General features: G+C 42.7%; 1 protein-coding gene across 4 annotated transcripts in view; it reads right to left on the bottom strand.

The window, feature by feature from the left end:
- TLN2 (talin 2) overlaps positions 1 to 19,055 on the bottom strand; it is a gene marked incomplete at its 5' end in the record, with an annotated part of 195,398 nt that overhangs the window by 123,169 nt on the left and 53,174 nt on the right. For all 4 annotated transcript variants that reach the window (XM_080692222.1, XM_080692223.1, XM_080692224.1 and 1 more), the window contains 5 exons: positions 5,753 to 5,919; positions 7,383 to 7,677; positions 8,778 to 8,945; positions 17,571 to 17,669; positions 18,241 to 18,449. In XM_080692222.1, the coding sequence (XP_080548348.1) occupies positions 5,753 to 5,919; positions 7,383 to 7,677; positions 8,778 to 8,945; positions 17,571 to 17,669; positions 18,241 to 18,449 (938 nt within the window). The remainder of the gene's footprint in view (positions 1 to 5,752; positions 5,920 to 7,382; positions 7,678 to 8,777; positions 8,946 to 17,570; positions 17,670 to 18,240; positions 18,450 to 19,055) is intronic.

Below are 19,055 nucleotides of genomic sequence, written 5' to 3'. Positions count from 1 at the left end.
TGATGGAAATGTCTCTTACTCTGATCTGGTCATTACATATTATATACCTGTACTGAAATATCACACCATACTCCATATATAGATACACTTGTGCGTCATTTTAATAACTTAGTTAAATAAAGAAAAACAGAGTTCAGATAAATCTCTCCTCTTCCCATCTCTCTCAAGGAGGATTTTAATTGTCACGAAAGGCACAGTAATGACACATCTTCATGTTATGACCAAAACATTCTGTGGCACAGTTAAATGTGAAAGACAATTCCAGAAAAAACATGTAGGCAGCAGATGTGGTGGCACACACCTGCAATCCCAGTACTTGGGAGGCTGAGACAGGGGATCACAGGTTTGAGAATAGCCTCAGACAGTAGCAAAACTCTCAGCAACTTAGCAAGACACTGTTTCAAAACACTTGGAGATATAATGCCTCTGGGTTCAATCCCCAGTAACCCCCCCCCACCCCAAACAGCAACCACCATGTGGGTGCGCACGGAGGGAAAGGCGGGGTGGGGGCACAGTGCGTACAGATGCAAGCCCCCATTTCCTCTTCCCTTAAACTTTTAACTTTTCAGCTTGATTTTAGGGACGGGGAAGTTGTGCCCTTTGCTACCAGGTGGCATACTGATTACTTAATTTTGCTGCTTTGGTATACTACCTTTTTTTAAGTACTTAATATATCAACCTGTTTACCAAGCTTTATAAAAGCCAAAGACACTAAGAGGAAAATTGTAACCAGACCCTTGGCTGCTGCCACCTTGGGCCGGTACCAGCCTTGCCTCGGTTGGTTCACACAAAGTTCAGGTAGCAGTGTCCCCAAAAGGACAGCGAAGGCGCCCTCTGAGGTCTCAGGGCGAGGGGACTCCTGCCCAGGTGCAGTCTGCTCTGACCAGGACTCCAGAGGGATGGCTGACAGGACCTCCCAGCCCACTCAGGAGGGCTTTGTCTTGTATATATATATTGCTTTCTCTTGTAATTTTTTTCATGCATCTGTGACCTTAATTGCTTTTGTATACTGAAGTGGAGTCTTCTTGTGTCTTAATTATTTTCTCTACTAAAACTAAGCTGTCTTCTATTTTTACTCGTGTGGGGATGGTTTCATTATCATCAGTGGGCCCAAACTATTAAGGAAAACAGTGGGGAGGAGAAAGATCACAGAGGAATGTGTTCCAAAAGATGGTAAGTAAAGGTTGTTGGAGGCCATGCTCGGAATCACATTCTTAGAGCCTGAGCTGGAGAATGTCACAAAGCGGAGCTGGTACCCAACGGTACTGAACGAGAGAAACCGGCAGCCTTAGCTGGCACAAGGGGGCAAGGCCTGCAGAGTCCATTACCATGTACCTCTCCCCTTTAACAGCTTGCTTTAATTGAACCTGTCCTCATAATCTATGTGGATTTTATTAGATTTAGGGGAAGCACTGAAGGTAATGTAAAGACATGTAAAGAGATGTAAAGCACACTTAGCCTTCCTTTCCCACTCACAATAAATGCAGCCATCAAGACTTTTCTCATGAGGCCTGGAGATTTGTGACCAGTGTTTCACATATACAGAGCAATAGGTTTCTTTCCAAGGCTATGTTAGGATGATAATATTTGCTTGCCCATCAGGAGAGACAGGAGGAAGAAGCCACAGATTTACTGAAAATCAAATTTTTTAATGTCTAAGTTTCCCAAGTTGTTAAGTGTTCCAATTTATAATAACCTATATCTTTTGGCTACTTATGAAAGTTATAGCAATCTCATACTGGAGATGATGCTTTTAACATCTGTGGGAGAATTGCTTTAGTGATCCTCTTGAAAAGAGTTCTTCTATTCATCTAACTTTGCTCACACAGTAGTCTTGATTTTGAGTTTCTAGCAGTCATTTCTGCATTTCATGTGTAAAAAGACTGTTTGGGCTTTTTTTATTCTTTCAGAAGTTTTGCTGGTCGTTGGGTATTTTTTAAGCCACTTGATGGCTCAGGTAGCACATACGCCTTCGCTTTGTGCTCTGGGTAGCTCTAAACAAACATTTCAACACTTCAGATTTATGAGAACACTTTGCACCTTTTTCTGCAATATCTTTTATGACCAATGTGTATCGAATGTGGGGAACCAATCTTGGCCCGAATTCTTAGTGATTATGATGCATGTTTTTTCCTGTACATCAAATATATCTTTTGGAAGTTTATTCATCAAACGTCCTTTAGCGTTCTACAAATTTGTCATATTAAAATATTGCTACAAAGAGAAAGTGACAACTTTTATCTAAAAGTAAAAAGGAATTTACAAAACCACAGGGCATTGTCTCATCTGAAATAAATTACCAAAAGCCACATATACTTAGAAGACACAAGTTTTATGGTAAACTCAGAGAGCTGGCCTGGTGAGCAGTCACATCAAGTAAGAAATGTGCACATGAATCTAGGCTCCATCCTGATAATATAAAAATTGCCTAAATATTGAGTCTTAATTTTCTCATACATGAAATAAGGGATTGACTAGATTTTCCCTGTTTTGTCCCATTCTAGCAAATTTCTTGAGAGAATGAGGTAGTTTGAAATAACTATGCAGAGACTCAGGGAAAAAAGAAAAACAAATAATTAAAACATAAGGTTTAACCACTACACAAAAGCCTAATTTATATTTGTGGCTAAAAGTGGTAGTTACAAGCACAATCCAACAGGGATCAGAGACAGAAAAGGAAGTTCAGACCCTGCCTTCCCCAAGCCTCTCCTTCCCTCGAGCTAGCTCCATGGGCTCCCAGTCCCCTGGGTGGTAGAATGGCAAATCCAGACAAGAAAGATCCTATGTAGGCTTGCTGCCTGTCGGGGTACATTTTAAATGAATTCACAAACTTAGATGAGATACGCTGCAGCTCCAATGGAGTCAGGAAGAGCAGATAAGATATGAAGCCCTGCAATGATTCTTCTGTGTGTACAGATGCATTAACATATTATTTGGGGGGCAGGAAGTTGAAGATGATTTTCCTTTTCTTTTCTATACTTTTCCATATTTTCTATTAATTCCAAAAAAATGTGTTGAGATTTATGGCCTTTTCCAGTTAAAACAGCTCTCACCTAGAGGTATGTATCAGGATATCCGTTCGCAGGCACACATGGTTTTACCAGTGATCTTATGGGTCAGGATCTTTGGGGGTAGAACTGAACATGTGCATTTTAATACCTCATGGGAGGGGGGAGGGTTGTGAGAGAAACTCCTGGTTAAGAAACACTGGCTTTTAGAAGCAGCATGCTATAACACAGCCATCAAAAGGCACAATGCTAACTTTTACCTCAAACCCACATAAAGGTAGGGCATCAAAAATGCTCCCAAATCAAAATCGTTTTGTCAACATGATGCTCAAAAGTTAGATCTCGGGTTTTCAGACGAGAGAACTCTGTAAATATTCCCAAATCAAAACAAACCAACACTTCTGAAATCTGAAATCCTTGTAGTCCCACACATTTTGGATAAGGGATACTTAATCTATATAGCATTTAAAATTGCTACTGAGTAGAAAAATGGAACTAAATCCTTACCTCTCACCCTGCACATAGATCAACTCAAGATGGATCAAAGACCTGGAAATTAGACCAGAATCTATGAAGCTATTAGAGGAGGGCATAGGATCAACACTCCAACATATATTCACAGGTAGAAAATTCCTCAACAAGATCCCCAAAGCTCAGGAAATTAAAACAAGAATTAATAAGTGGGATGGCATCAAACTAAAAAGTTTCTGCTCATCAAAGGAAATCATCAAGAGTCAAAAGAGAAAGCCTACAGAATGGGAGATCTTTACCAACGATCTCTTTGGGATCTAATATCTAGAATATATAAAGAACTTAAAAAACTTTATTCTAGCAAAACAAATAACCCAATCAAGGAAAGGTCAAATGAATTGAATAGACATTTCACAAAAGAGAAGATACAAATGGCCAAGAGATACATGAAAAAATGTTCAACATCATTAGCAATCAGGGCAATGCAAATCAAAACTACACTGAGATTCCAACTAACCCCAGTCAGAATGGCAATCATAAAGATGTCAAATAACAATAAGTGTTGGTGAGGCTATGGGGAAATAGGCACTCTTCGACATTGTTGGTGGGATTGCAAACTAGTCCAGCCACTATGGAGATCAGTAATGGAGAGTCCCTAGAAAACTGAGAATGGATCCACCATATGATCCAGCAATATCACTACTGGGTCTTTTCAAAGGGATTGAAACCAGAGAACTATAGTAATGTATGCATACCCATGTTCATAGCCGCATAATTCACAATAGCCAAACTATGGAACCAACTAGGTGTCAATCAACAGATGAATGCATTACAAAATTATGGGAAATACACACAATGGGATTTTACCCAGCAATAAAAGATAAATAAAATTACATCATTTGTAAGAAAATAGAAGGACCTGGAGAACATTATGTTAAGTGAAATTAGCCAAGCACAGAGAGTGAAGGGTCACATGTTTTCTTTAATATGTGCAGGATAGGGCGTAACTGGAATATAAGAGAGACTCTGGATGATGAGGCGAAACCTCAGGGGATCCAGGGAGGAGATATAAGGGTAGGGGTGGAGGAAGACTGAGGTTCATTAATAGAAATACTACCAGAGAGTATGTGTATACATGTGAATATATACTAATGTCAATCTGGGTACTCTGTATTGGGAGGAAGGAAAATGGGGGGGCACCAAGAGCACATGCGCGTACGTCATTGTCAACAAGATTGACATTATGATGTGAGACTGTCGTGCACCAAAAGAGCACAAAAAATTAAGAAAAAAAAAGAAAATACTCTTAATATTCTCATTTTTAGAGTTAAGAAAACTAAGGCACAAAAATCAATAATATACTGAAGGTCATATAACTACTAAAGCATGGAACCAGAAGTTCAGCTCAAGTAGCCCATATTGGAGCCACCATACTTTACTAACTGTCCTCTGTGAGATGGCATTAGGCAGATTAACTGCTTGGTTTAAATGATGTGTTCCCTCCAAAATTCCATGTTGCCTATGTGAGAGTGCTACAAGGTGGGGTCTGTAAGAGGCCATTGGCCATGAGGGCTCTCAATGGGATTAAGACCTGAATAAGACTATACGCAGCCTTTGGCTAGATGCTACTCTGCCTTGCTTGGAAGCCGAAAGCAGCCCTCACTAGACCAAATTCAGTAACCTTCATCTTGGACTTTTCAGCTTCCCCAACTGTGAGAAAATAAACATCTCTTCCTTTAAATTACCTGATCTCAAGTATTTGTTCATAACAGCACAAAAGACTAAGGCAATAAAATATTCTGAAATTCTTGCATAAAAAAAAAGATAAAATTGCTCCTGGGATCTGAAGCACAGTGAAGCGGGAAGCTTCCCACGGTGCAGAATCTTGACAGGGATTCAGCTGAGGCAAGTGGAGGGCGAGGCGACACTGAGGCTGCTGAAGAAGAGCCGGAGGCGGATTCCCTGCTGAACATTCCATTTCAATTCCTGCCACTTGCAATACAGCTGGGGTGCTGAGTGCACGGAGAAAGAGCCCTCCCTGAGCAGGGCACTCTGCCGTCAGTGGCTGGGTCTGCACCTGTCCCCTGGAGAGTTTCTTTGCACATTCAACAACCTCCTTTGCCACCTGAACCAGGTTAAACGTTACGAAACCACACAGGTTGTCAACCAGCAGAAACACACAGAAATCTGACCAGGCTTCGTCTTGAAGGTAGCTTCCAAATCCTAACACTTAACACCATGCACTCATCCAGCCCACAGACCCAATGTAATACCTTCGCGGCTTCCACCATGCGAGCAGTGGAGTCGGCCAAGAGCTTTGCTGCTGCCAGAAGCTTCTTTGAATTTTCCATATCGATTTCAGCCTCTGCATCCGACCTCATGGCATTGACCAGATCAGAGGTGGCCTGGGCCAGGACCCGGGCCTGGCGCACCATCTCACCTGCAGGATGGGACAGAGGATATGGGCTGTTGGTCTGACTTCCAAAGTGGATATAAGCAGAATGGAGGGAACTGAACCTTCACGCTCTACTCCTAAGCAGCACGCCTGAATTAAGCCAGAACCAAAAATATTCCCTGTAGCTGCCAGGGCAGTACTCCCCAAACACATCCACGTTCAACCTTTACCTATGAGGGGTAAATGTGACAAGAGCAATCAAAAGGAGGGCGTTATAAAAAGACTCGGCAGGAGACAAAATTACATGGATTTACTTTTAGTAAATACTTCCTGGAAAATATTGTTTACCTTCCTTTGAGAACCACTTACACAAAAGCCCCTATATTAAACTCTTGAGGAATGTGCATAGGGAAACATTGTTTTCAAAGGTTGGATTTGCACACTACCCATCACTAGATTCGTGATAGATATCCTGCAATGTACTTTATTTGTGCCACTTGGTCCTGCCTAACAAGCGCAGACCCCAATTTAATGCTCAACTGCTAAGATGTGCCTTGGCCCAGCGTTTCCTGTCAACATCCTCTCAGTTAAGTTTTTCTTCCCAACACTGGTTTGGATCCTTTATTACCATGTGTTTGGTATTACTGTGCTTGTGATTTTACTGAAATTGATGTCAACTTCCTTTTGGAAATGGGAGGGGTATAAAAATCACCATTAAGAATAAAACTATGTAAAGGAGGATTTCTCATCCAAAGGTTGTTTGAGAAGAAGCTGAAGCACTAACATTAAGGGGAAGAAAAATATTTTTATAAATACCTTTTAGTATTATAAAATTGTTTTAAAATGTGCTAAATTAAGTGTGGAATCATGGATTCTGGGACATGGGATCCTGGGACAATAGAAGGACATCAGTGAGAAAACTATGATCTGAAAAAAATTGATAGAATCCAAACACTGCCTACACTTCAGTTAGGAGTAATGTGCCAATCCTTATCTCCTCATTTTGGCAAATAGGCCATGGATTAGGGAAGATATTAGAAATGGGGGACATGGAAAAGTACACAGAAACTCTACAATATCTCTGCAACTATTTTATGAATGTAAAGCTGGGCGTGGTGGCACACGCTTGTAATCCCAGCATTTGGGAGTTAGAGACCAAAGGATCACGCTTTGCAGACAGCCTCAGCTACTTAGCGAGACCCCTCGCAACTCAAAGAGACCCTGTTTCAAAAAGAAAAAGACGAAAAAAATAGGGCTGGGGTGTGGCTTAGAGGTAGAATGCCCCTGGGTTCCATCCCTGGTACCGAAAAAAAAAAAAAAAAATCTGCACAAGTCTGTAACTGGCTGTGGACCAGCACATTGGAAGTCCTGGACCTCTTCCTGAGCCTCAGACCGAGGCTGAAAACTTGGCCTCCCCCTTCACCCTGGAGGCCGTTACCTTCCCTGCGTTTGATCATCACCATGAGAGAACCCCAAGTCCGCGCACCCCCCACAGCCAGGCGCCTCACCCGCGTCGCCCATGGAGCTGAAGATGCTCTCGGTGACACACATGATGGTGTCGGTGGCCTGGTCGTAGCGGCCGATGGGCTCGCCCCGGCTGGCGAACTGCCACACGTGCTGTAGCAGATCATGCAGCGCCTGGCTCACCACGCTGGCTGCCGCACTAACTTGCTTCAGCAGCTCGCTGTCACCTGTGGCCGCCTGGCAGGCTACCACGCAGTTCTCCACCGAGCGGTCCACGAGCTTCCCCGCCTCGATCAGCTGCTCCTGACACACGGGGGAGCTGATGGTGGGGCTCACGACCTGCAGCACGACAGAGTGGGGTTTGAGGCTGCAGACGGGGCCTGGTCCCCAGGGGGCCCAGCATTTCCCTTGAGTTCCTTTAGCTCTGGGCCTCAGAGGACCAAGGACACAAAGAGTTCATTGTGGTGGCTCCCACACTTTGCAATTATGCTTTATTTTTGTGACTTTAGATGTCTTGCTAGTTTAAATCCTCATCAATCATATACATGACAAGCCCTACTACTGACTACTTCCATGGAGGAAAATTTCTGCTATTACCAATAATACCCTGATCCTCTGGAGTGAGTCTCCTTGGCATGAAACAAGATGACCGCCTAAAAGAATTGTACTTCTTTTCCCAGAGGCACTTGGAACTGTGCCTTAGGGTGCTTTCAAGACCAGAGGGCATTTTTCAGTTATTTGTGGATCCTAGCAGGGTGGTCGTGGCTAGCAGGAGAGAGACCACTGAGGATGCCTCAAACTGATGCTATGAATCTTACCCCAGGATAGAAAGCTCAGCGGGATCACAGCTATACACAGCATGAGATGTTTCCATGTCCGGAAATGCAAACACCCTACCCTCTGAGAAGAAGAAATGTGGTGGGATGGAAAGGCAGTCGGGATCAGATGGACCAAGTTACATCCTGGTTCTGCCACCTGCTAGTCCTACGGCCATGAGCTCCTTAGTAACACCTCGAGACTCAAGTCCCTTGGTGCTTAATTTGCAGGACTGCTGTGGAGATTTAAGGAGTGCGCACATCCTGGGACAATTCACAACCTCACATGGATACTGCACGATGGAAAGGGCTCCCCATTCCTAATTCTGTATCACACAACGAAAGCCTCATCTGCACGCTGTAGATAAGATGGGCCAAGCAGTCCAAAGGAGAAAGCAATTTGCATATAGAAGTGGATTAGAGAGAAGGACCAACTGCCCAAGGAGCTAAACAAATGACAACAGCAGAATTTGGCAGCTTAGGCTAAACCCCTCTCATGTCAGCTAAAAGACACCTGGGGCGAGCACGGAGCCGCAGCCTGCTGTAACAAAGGCCCCTCCTTCCCATCAATGACTTGGGCAGAGAGGAGCTCTGACACTGAGGGAAGGGCCGGTGTTGGCTCACCTTGGCACAGGCCACAAGCTGGGAGGTGGAGAGCGCGCACTGCGTGGCGGCAGCAATCACCCTGTTCTGCAGGACCGTGTCCTCGGCCACTTGGGCGACATTCTTCGCCTTGAGCACCAACATGGCAGCAGCGTTGGCAACGGCTTTGGCCAGATTCATTAAAACATCCTAAGGAAACAACCAAAGACTGCTCATTATTTCTTTTTATAATCACCCTTCACAGCCTAGAAAAATAATGTGGCACTCAAACATTTTATTGCAATTCCATTTGATCTTTAATTTCAGCACTGAAAAAATTTCTTTTCACTGTGTGTGTGTATGTGAGTGTGTGTGTGTGTGTGTGTGTGTGTGTGTGTGTGTGTCTGGGGATGGAACCCAGGGGCATCTGACCTCGGAGCTAAACTCCCTGCCCTATTTTTTATTCTTTATTTTGAAACAGGGTCTCACTAAGTTTGTGGAGGGCCTCACTAAGTAGCTGAAGCTGTCCAAGAACCAGGATCCTCCCATCTCAGCCTCCCGAATGTTGGGATTACAAACGTGCACTACCACGCTTGGCTCACTTATTTTTTTGAAATGTCAACTTACTCCCATAATTAAGGATAAGGGACTTGCATCAATCCTAATAAGATAGCCTATTCCTGCATTCATTGTATAATACAGTTTTAAATAGAAAATAGGCAAGCCAGGGTTGGTGGTGCATGCTTGTAATCCCAGCATTTGGGAGGCTGAGACAGGAGGATGTGTTTCGCAGACAGTCTCAGCTACTTAGCAAGGCCCTTTGCAACTCAATGAGACCCTGTTTCAAAATAAAGAATAAAAAATAGGGCTGGGGGGTGTAACTCGGGTGTAGAATGCCCCTGGGTTCCACTCCCAGTACAGAAAAAAAAAAATAGAAAATAGGCTAATTTGAGGGGAGCATTTTATTTTAACCACTGATCAACATCTACACTCCTATCCAACACCTAGCCTTGGCCACATTGCTAGAATGTGACTGGTGTGGTGGGTCAGGAGAAGCTGAAAAAGTATCCAGATGCTGCAAACATTGTGTGCTGTAGGCAGGTTGTAATTCAGGGCCTCCGAGTCATTGTGCCTCCCTGTAGTATGAAAATTTATCTTCTGACTTTCTAGTGTGCAAGAGGACCCAAGTTATCATCAGGAAGTCAGCCACATCTGTGCCTCCAGAGGGCAATGTTGGACATGCACACACAAATAGCTGGCCCCAACACCAACAGCTCACACGCTGAGGAATGCCTTGGACATGAGTCATTCTGAGCGTCTGTAGCCTTGTGGACGGGGATTAAATGACTATGGAACATGGAAAGACAACCACGTCAATACATTAGTTACAGGATGATCTGACCAAAGCTGGGAGGAGACCTGAGACATTAAAGATCAGCTATGCTTCAACCCAGTGAAAAGCCATCTGCCTGCAGAGCGGAGAGTCCTGTGCCGCTAGATTTGCCGCCCCTCTGTTTGAACTAAAGAATAACCACTGTTACATTTAATTTGCTTCTCTGCTTTTAATCCTGAAAGCAGTTTATTTGATTTAGAAAAGCTTTTCCAAATATAGGAGCCACTTTTATTTTGAGCAAACATGTCAAGGCCCCCCCTCCCCGAGGAAATGTGGTCAGAAGTCTTTATTAATTCATCAGATAATAAAAAGCACTTTTGATTCTAAATGCAAAGGGCACCCATAGAGTCTTTACAATGAGATATTTTATGAGGAGATATACTGGAAAGAGTGTTCAGCCTGTACAATTTACACAGAGCAAAGGCTATATATAATGCAGGAAGATCTGAAACCCAAGTAAACTGATTTTTAAATGAACAGCAAACAAGTGGTCTTAAAGAAACAGTTTGCTTTAGTCTTTCACAGATCTGTGATGCTCCCTAGAAATAAGTAAAGTCTGTGGTGCTTAATGTTGACAAGTAAATAAGTAAAGTCTGTGGTGCTTAATGTTGACAAGTCTTTGGGAGATGACTGCCACCTGTTTGAGAGAGAGAGAGAGAGAGAGAGAGAGAGAGAGAGAGAGAGAGAGAGAGGAAGGGTATGGGTATTCTACCTCTGAGCTATACCTCCATCCCTCTTTTTACTTACTTATTTTTTATTTTGAAGTAAGATCTCGCTAAGTTGCAAAGGACCTTGCTAAGTTGCTGAGGCTGGCTGAGAACCTGCCATCCTCTGGCTGGCAGTCTCCCGAGTGCTGGGATTACTGGCGTGCTCATCACACTGTCTGCTGCCAACTTTTAGGATTCGCTTCCAATATGACTCACAAAGTTACGGTTACAGACATCTTAAAAAGTTCAGTTAAAACAGCTTTAATGTCACAAACTGTTAAAATAAACGTAAGTTATAAATATGGCTTAATTTTGGTCATAGTATTCCTTTACTTGATATGAATCCATCTTTTCAGATGGGAACCAGGATTCAGTCATGTAGAATCTTGATTGCTCTAAAGGATGCCATGAGAATCACTGGAAGAGATCTTGTACTTCCTATTAATTTTGTTCCCCCAAAAGAAAAGCTAGAAAAAGAGCATGGTGCTAGAGCTATAGTTGCTGTGACAAGGCTTCTGTCAAACTTTTCAACAAGACCACTATTATGTAGCCTGTATAAAATAAATCTTTGTTAACTCTGAGAATATGCAATACACTGAGAACCAAAGAAAAGTTCTGAGATAGGATCTCAAGACTCAGAAAGGAGAGAGAGAGAGAGAGAGAGAGAGAGAGAGAGAGAGAGAGAGAGAGAGAGAGAGAGCAGACGAGCGCGCGAGCGGGGTGCGGGGAGAGGGAGGTAGAGAAACTACACATCAGTATGCCAGGGGCTACGCATACCTCAAGGAGGCGGAGGATCACCTTACTGTGTTGGTCCTTACCCAGTGACCTTACACAAACCCAAACACCAAGTCACCTTGAGCCTGAATCTGCCTGCCTAGCACAGCTAAAGAGAAACTCAATGTTAAAAATCCAGGTAACCCAATCGATAATTGGGCAAATGAACTGAACAGATACTTCTCACAAACAGAAGTACAAATGGCCAACAATTATATGAAAAAATGTTCAACATCTGTAGCCATCAGAGAAATGCAAAATTACACCTAGATTCCACTTCACTCTGGTTAGAAAGGCAAGCACATCAAGAATATAAATAACAAGCTGGGTATGGTGGCACAGGCCTGTAATCCCAGTACTTGGGAGGCTAAGATAGTAGGACTGCAGGTTTGAAGGCAGTCTTAACTATGTGGCAAGACTCTCAACTCTCAGCAACCTAGGGAGACTCTGTCTCTCTCCCCCTACCCCCCCAAAAATAAAATGGGACTAGAGGTATAGCTCAGAGGTACATGGCCTGTGGGTTCAATCACACACACACACACACACACACACACACACACACACACACACACTCGATAAATACTGCTGTTGAAAAGGAACATTTATACACTATTGATAGGGATGTAAACTGGTACAACGATTATAGATATCAGTATGGGGGTTCCTAAGAAAGCTAAACAGATTCTATGATTCCGATATCCTACTCCTTGGTATTTTCCTCAAAGAATTAAATTCAGCATATTTTAGAGACACATGCATATCCATGTTTATTGTGGCACAATTTATAACAGCCAAGTTATAGAGTCACTAGAGGTGTCTATTAACAGATGGATACAGAATATATGGTGTATACATACAATAAAATTTTAGTCATCCATAAAAATTATGTAATTTGTAAGAAAATGATAGAACTGGAGACCATAATTTTGAGCAAAGTAAATTGGGCTCAAACAAGTATCATATACTTTCTCTTACACATGAGATTGAAGTGAGATTGAAAAGACACAAAAAAAGGGCTGCCATGAAATTAGAAGGGAAACCAGAAGATAGAGGAAGGGAGCCGGGGAGGGAGGAAGGGTAGAAGAGTACTTTGTTTTGGCTTTCTAGTACTGGGGACTGAATCCAGGGACATTCTACTTCTGAGCTTGTGGGGACCCATTAAGGTTTTCCCCTAAAAGAATACTTCTGACTGTCCTTTGCCCAGAGTCGATAGGTTTGGGGTCATGGACAGTTCAAGGTCTGAGAGAAGCTCAGGTGGGATTGACTGACCTGACCGTTAATGCGCACAGGTGGTGATGGCGTGAGGGATTGATTGACCTGGAGCTGTATAAATAGGACAAGAGTGATAAACTCGGGTTCGGTCAATAGAGATATCGACCTGGGAGTGTACTGGAAATCCTTCCATGATAGAATTAAATATTTTTTAATCAAATTCTTAGAATTGAATTCTTCTTATCTTCACTCCTCTCTTCGGAACCTGTACTTTTGCCGGCTGGCTCCGGCATGAGCTATACGCAGTCCTTTTTCATTTTGAAACAGGGTCTTCCTAAGTTGCTGAAGCTGGCTTTGAACCTCTCAAATTATGTTTTTATTTATGCAAAAGCAGGCCACAATGAAGTCCACTATTCTATACAAATAAAAGAAACAAACAACAGGAATCTGTTTGTATTCAAAAGCAATGAAAACAATCTCTTAGGGGGAAAATATGAAGTTTAAGAAATATAAGGACACAGGAGATGTCTTATGAAAGAATCATGACTTTCTCTTCAACCATTCATTGCACTTTGGGGAAAGGAGTAATATTTTGGAGGAAAGTGAATTGGGTCCTTCCAGATAATTAAGCTTAGTAAATTAGCAGCTGAATCTGATATAAGCCAAATTCCTAAGTAGACAGCCACCGATAAAGAAGTACCTGGCCTATTAAGAAATCTAAGGTCAATGCAAGGATAGTTCAGGGATTTGGAAGGGAAGTCAGGATAGGGACACAATCAACCTGGGTTTGGTGGGTGTATTTTTCACAGTCTATTCTGCTTATGTGAAGTTATTTCTGACCAGCTCAGTGTAGAGATGGCTTCTAGGGAGCCATAATGGGAACCCACCATCCTAATATAACATGAATGTTCATGCACGGAACATCTTATTGCGCCAAAGGATATGAGTGGGTCCCATGATTCCAGCAGCACGAGTATGCAAGGGGTGAAGGAGACAAATTCATATATGAAGGAGCAAGTTTCCTGTCTCACAACACATATGATCACGTCTTAGTCCAATACACATGATGAACTCGACAGTTCTGGGGGAGCATGGCATGCAAAGTTGCCACCCATGCAGCAAAAGAGCAGAATGCCAAATAAAGCTGAACAAGAAAATCTCTTTGTTCCTCTATAAAATATTACAAAGTCTTTGCCACATGAAGATATAATCAAGAGGTTGCAGCCAAAAATGCGGAAAAAACATATTTAGGCTATCAGGCAGTTAATAAAAGTGCTGGTCTTCTAAATTTGAATTTGATGTTATATGTAGTGTTACTTCTAGTAAGTTTGAATTTTTTTTCTCTTCCCTAAATAAATAGCTTACTACATTAGTAATTTAGAGAAAAAATTAAAATAAAGGTCAATAAAATTCTGTAAAATTCTGTAACACTGAAGTTGACACAGATATGGAAAAGGAAACCTGGGTTACAACCATATCATTTCACTTAGGATGGATTTATGAACTAATTGCAAAATGAGAGATGAGAAGAGCAGTAGGGGCATTGGCCCACCAGCGCAGGAGGAGGGCCCTTCTTGGCCTGGTCCCCACAGCAGGAGGCCCCTGCACCCTGTCTGCGGGGTGGAAAGGCAGGCAGGAAGCTGAGATCTTGTCTGAGCTGCAGTGTGGTGATGCTGGCAGTGAATCAAGCCAGCTGCAAACAGTGGCTACAGCTGTTCACCCAAGGACTTACAGCACATTCCTGGTATTAAAAAATAAGAGTCATAAAAAGACCTCACCACACTTGTGGTTTTAGATGAGACAAAGAAAAGAGAACTATGTCTGAATACAAAGGAAAGCCTGTGCTGTGTGTGTGTGTGTGTGTGTGTGTGTGTGTGTATGAGTATTTGAGTGCACATATTTTCATGTTTACACGTGTACTCAAGAATGAAGCCATTAAAAACCTGCTCCCACTTCCATGAGGCAAGGCTGCTACTGAGGCCTCCGAGACTGGCATCGGTGCCTGCCTTGAGGCTAGGCCGGTGCTGGGGCCAGTGAGGCTGGGATTGGAGCCAGCTGAGGGGTTAGGCTGGTGTCGGGGCCAGTGAGACCAGAATCGGGGCCTCCCATGAGGCAAGGCCGCCGCTTGAACCAGCGAGGTCTGGATCAGTCCACCGGGTAGCCAGGCCACTACTGGGGCCGTCAAGAGTGGGATCGGTACTTGCAACACGGCATGCACAGAGAAATATCGCAGAAAATAAAAATCAGATGCTTCCCCTAATCAGCAAAAACTAGGAGGAAAGGGGCAATAGTAAGAGGTCGAGCTATAGAAAGGGCCCTATAGTGAAGCAACTAAGGTGACCAATCAGAGGGTATGGCATAGGGGAGGATGGAACCTCTTTAAAAGCAAGAGGTACATAAACAAATGTATCAAAGTTAATCACCAAACAAGCATGGGATTGAGGGAGGGGGAGGGAATGGGATGGGTCTGGATGAGGGCTAATTGGATGATGTGTGCTTGTATATCCTCTCAAGTCATATATTCCAATGTGATATATGATAACAATGCACCAATAAAAATAAAATAAAATAAAAAATAAAGATGAAAGAATTTTTGGTATTAAAACATAAATAAATAAAGAATAAAAAATAGGGCTGGTAGTGTAACTTGGAGGTAGAATGCCCTGGGTTCAATCCCCAGTACTGCAAAAAATAAAAATAATAAATAAATAATAAAGCAGATCAGAACATTACCAAATGTTAGAAAGGGTTACAAGGGTTATGTAAATTTATTACTTAAAGGATTCACTTTGGAAATAATCTATTCATTTGGAAAAAATAAATTTTTCATGTTACATTTTCTAAAAAAAAAAAAAACCTGCTCCCAAAGAAAGAAAAAAGACTGACAGGACTCTAGTGAAAAGACAGCCTTTTAAACAAATGGTGTTGGAAAACTGGTTATTCATTTATCAAAAAGTGAAATTAAACCCCAATCTCTCACCCTGCACAAAAGTTAATATAAGATGAATTAAACACCTAGAAATTAGACCAGGGACTTTGAAATTACTAGAGAAGGGCATAGGACCAATACTATTACATATTGGTACGGGTAGAAACTGCCTCAATAAGACCCCCAAAACTCAAGAAATTAAAACAAGAATTAATAAATGAGATGACATTAAACTAAAAACTTTCTGTGCAGCAAAAGAACTATCAGGAGAGAGAGGCTAAAGAATGGGAGATCTCTGCCAACTACTCCTCTGATAGAGAGCTAATATCTAGAATCTACAAAGAATTTACAAGACTTAACACTAAAAAATAATCCAACCAAAGGGTAATTGAACTAAATAGAGACTTCACAAAAGAAGAAATATAAATGGTCAATAAATATACAAAAATGTGCACCATCATTAGCAATCAGGAGATACAAATCAAAACTACACTGAGTTTCCATCAAACCCCAATCAGAATGGCCATCATCAAGAAGTCAAACAACAGTAAGTGCTGATGAGGATGTGGGGAAATACAAACTCTTATACATTATTAGTGGGATTGCAAATTAGTGCAGACACTGTAGAGATTAGTATGGAGGTTCCTCAGAAAAGCAGAAATGGAACCACCATATGACCCAGCTATACCAGTCCTCACTATCTTTCCAAAGGACTTGAAATTGCAATTATTATAGTGATATATGCATATCCATGTTTATAGTAGCACAATTCACAATAACCACATCATGTGACCAACCTAGGTATCCATCAACAAATCACAGAATTACGGAATGTGTACACAATGGAATTCTACTCAGCAATAAAGAATAAAATTGTGTCATTTGCAAAAAAATCAAAAGACCTGGAGAACATTGTCTTGAGTGAGATTAGTCAGTCACAGAAGGTCAAGGGTCACGTGTTTTCTCCCACACATGGAAGCTAGAGAGTGATCAGGATACAAGAAGGACTCTAGATAATGGAGGGAACTCCAGTGGAGTGATGGAGGCGCTTCGGGGAGGGTAGTGGTGGGGGGGATAATCAATATATACTGACAGTATATACATATGTAAAATTATCAATGCCAATCTCAGGCTTTTGCGTGGGGAAGGGACAGGAGTGGGGAGGGAGCTGGGGGGCTCACCCATATCTGCGTGCATGTCTGTCCCTATCACTCTGAACTATATTATGATGTGAGACTATGATGTACCGATAAAAGTTTATTAGAGTTAAAAATAAAAGACCAGCCAGAAGCTGATAAATGCAGAGATTGGGTGGCAAATGCAAGCGGGTTTATGACTATTTTCTCTACTTTTGTCTTTATAGAATGCTTAGAAAATAGGTGCTTAAGTATCCTGATGTATGATATAAGTGAAGTGAGTTTTTCCATGAGAAAAACATTTTGTTTTTCAGCCAGGTGTGGTGGTACACTCCTATGATCCCAGTTCTTGGGAGGCTGAGAAAGAAGGATCACAGGGTTAAGTGCAGCCTCAGCACCTTAGCATGATCCTTGGCAACTTAGCAAGACCCTAGCTTCAAAACAAACAAACAAACAAGAAAATTAAAAGGTGGGGGGATGGGGTATAGTTCAGAGGTAGAATGCTCAATATTATAAAAAAATAATTTTCCATTAACACAAAACAACCTCACTTTCACAATACTCCCCATCTTAGTCTTGACAGCTCAAGGACAACTGGATTTGTTTTCTATTACATTCTCCCTGCCCAGGTTTGAACCATGATTTAGATTCCTTTCAAAGACCGTGAGGCTGCAAATATCTTACTTGGAATCGCTCATCAGTCTCATTCTCTCCAATCTGTCTCAGAAGATCCCCACTGGCTTGTCCAATGCTTCCAGCAGCAGTCAAAACAGTCTGTCGAGGCTGTGAACAAGGAACACATGTGGTTGGAAAGAAAATGTAGTCCTTCTTCAGCATCATCAGACATGGTAGTGCAGAGAGCACGCACATACGATAGGCTCCTTTCATACATAAATGAGACTCTTTGGTTGTTTCCCAGATAGAGGACAAAAGCATCCTGGTGACACTTGTACAAAGGAAATAGCCAGTGTCTCACAAGCCAGCAGTAGGTAGATAGATGTGAAATGTCCAGTGAACAAGCCTCATTCGGCTGGTGAGAAGGTGGTATGTGCTATGTGACAATTAGGGTGCAATCATGTATCCCCCTTTATATGCATACTAGCCATGTGTGTGAGGTTCCGGGGTTGAATCTAATCAAGTACTCTTATGGGAAAGCTTTTATACTAAGAGTTCAGACAGTCCCAATGGTTAAACAATAATATCTGTACCCATTTCAACTACTCCCAATACTACTGTGTAGCAACACACTCCATGAAGATGGAAGGAACAGCGCAGGAAGCCAGAGCCCCGTGGTCTCTAAAGGCTGCAGCTGTCTTCTCAGAACCTGAGTCACTGCTGGTTTGCTGAAGCTCACCTCTCCAGAAGAAGGCTGCACAGCTTTCAGCAAGTCAGACACTGCTCCAGCGAGGGTCCTTGCAGCACGAAGCAAATCTTCCCCGCTGCCCACCTCGTCATCCATGAGGGCCGCCAACAGCTTCACGCCCTTGGACATCTCCGTCAGGTTGGAAGAAATAGTGGTGATTGCGCATCCCACAGCCGTGTAGTCGGTGTCCGCGGGGTCACCTGGGGCAAAGAAGGACCATCGCCATCAAAGGAAGGCAAGGAAAGATGGAAAGCCAGGCCGGTGAGAGGTAATTGAACCTGGTGAGAATTTGCAAAACTCCACAATGGCAGTTCACCCCCAACCCCATCTTTAGAAGTTAGGCACAAAGCCCCGTAGGAGCACAAGGAGATGGACTGTGTCCTTTCTCCAAGGTGACTTCAAGAAGGTCCTTTCATCTGGAGGCCTCACATACTGAGCACGGGCACCTTTAAAATCCTAAAGGAAGTCTCAGCATCTCACAGCCCTGCTTGTGAGGCCTCTGTTAGCAGTTTGGGGGGGCAGTTCTGCTCCTGAAACATGGACACATTGCAGAGTGAGGCCAAGATGCTTCCCGCTCTCACTTGAGAGCACCAGGCTTGGAGTCAGGATATGCCAGGAGAGACTGCACTGGACAAGATTGGCGAAGGCGCTGATGAAAATAGGTTCGTTCAAAAACCATTTTCAGACTATATTCTTCCAGAAGGGAGAAACCGGCCCCAATATACTTTGAAGTATGTTCAGCAGGTTGACGAACAATGAGGAGAGCTTAATATATGATTTTAAAGATGATGAATGATATCGACAAA

This window comes from Muscardinus avellanarius (genome assembly GCF_963383645.1).
Source record: "Muscardinus avellanarius genome assembly, chromosome: 3".
In the NCBI taxonomy this organism is placed as follows: Eukaryota; Metazoa; Chordata; class Mammalia; order Rodentia; family Gliridae; genus Muscardinus; species Muscardinus avellanarius.
This window is presented reverse-complemented; position numbering and strand designations above follow the sequence as displayed.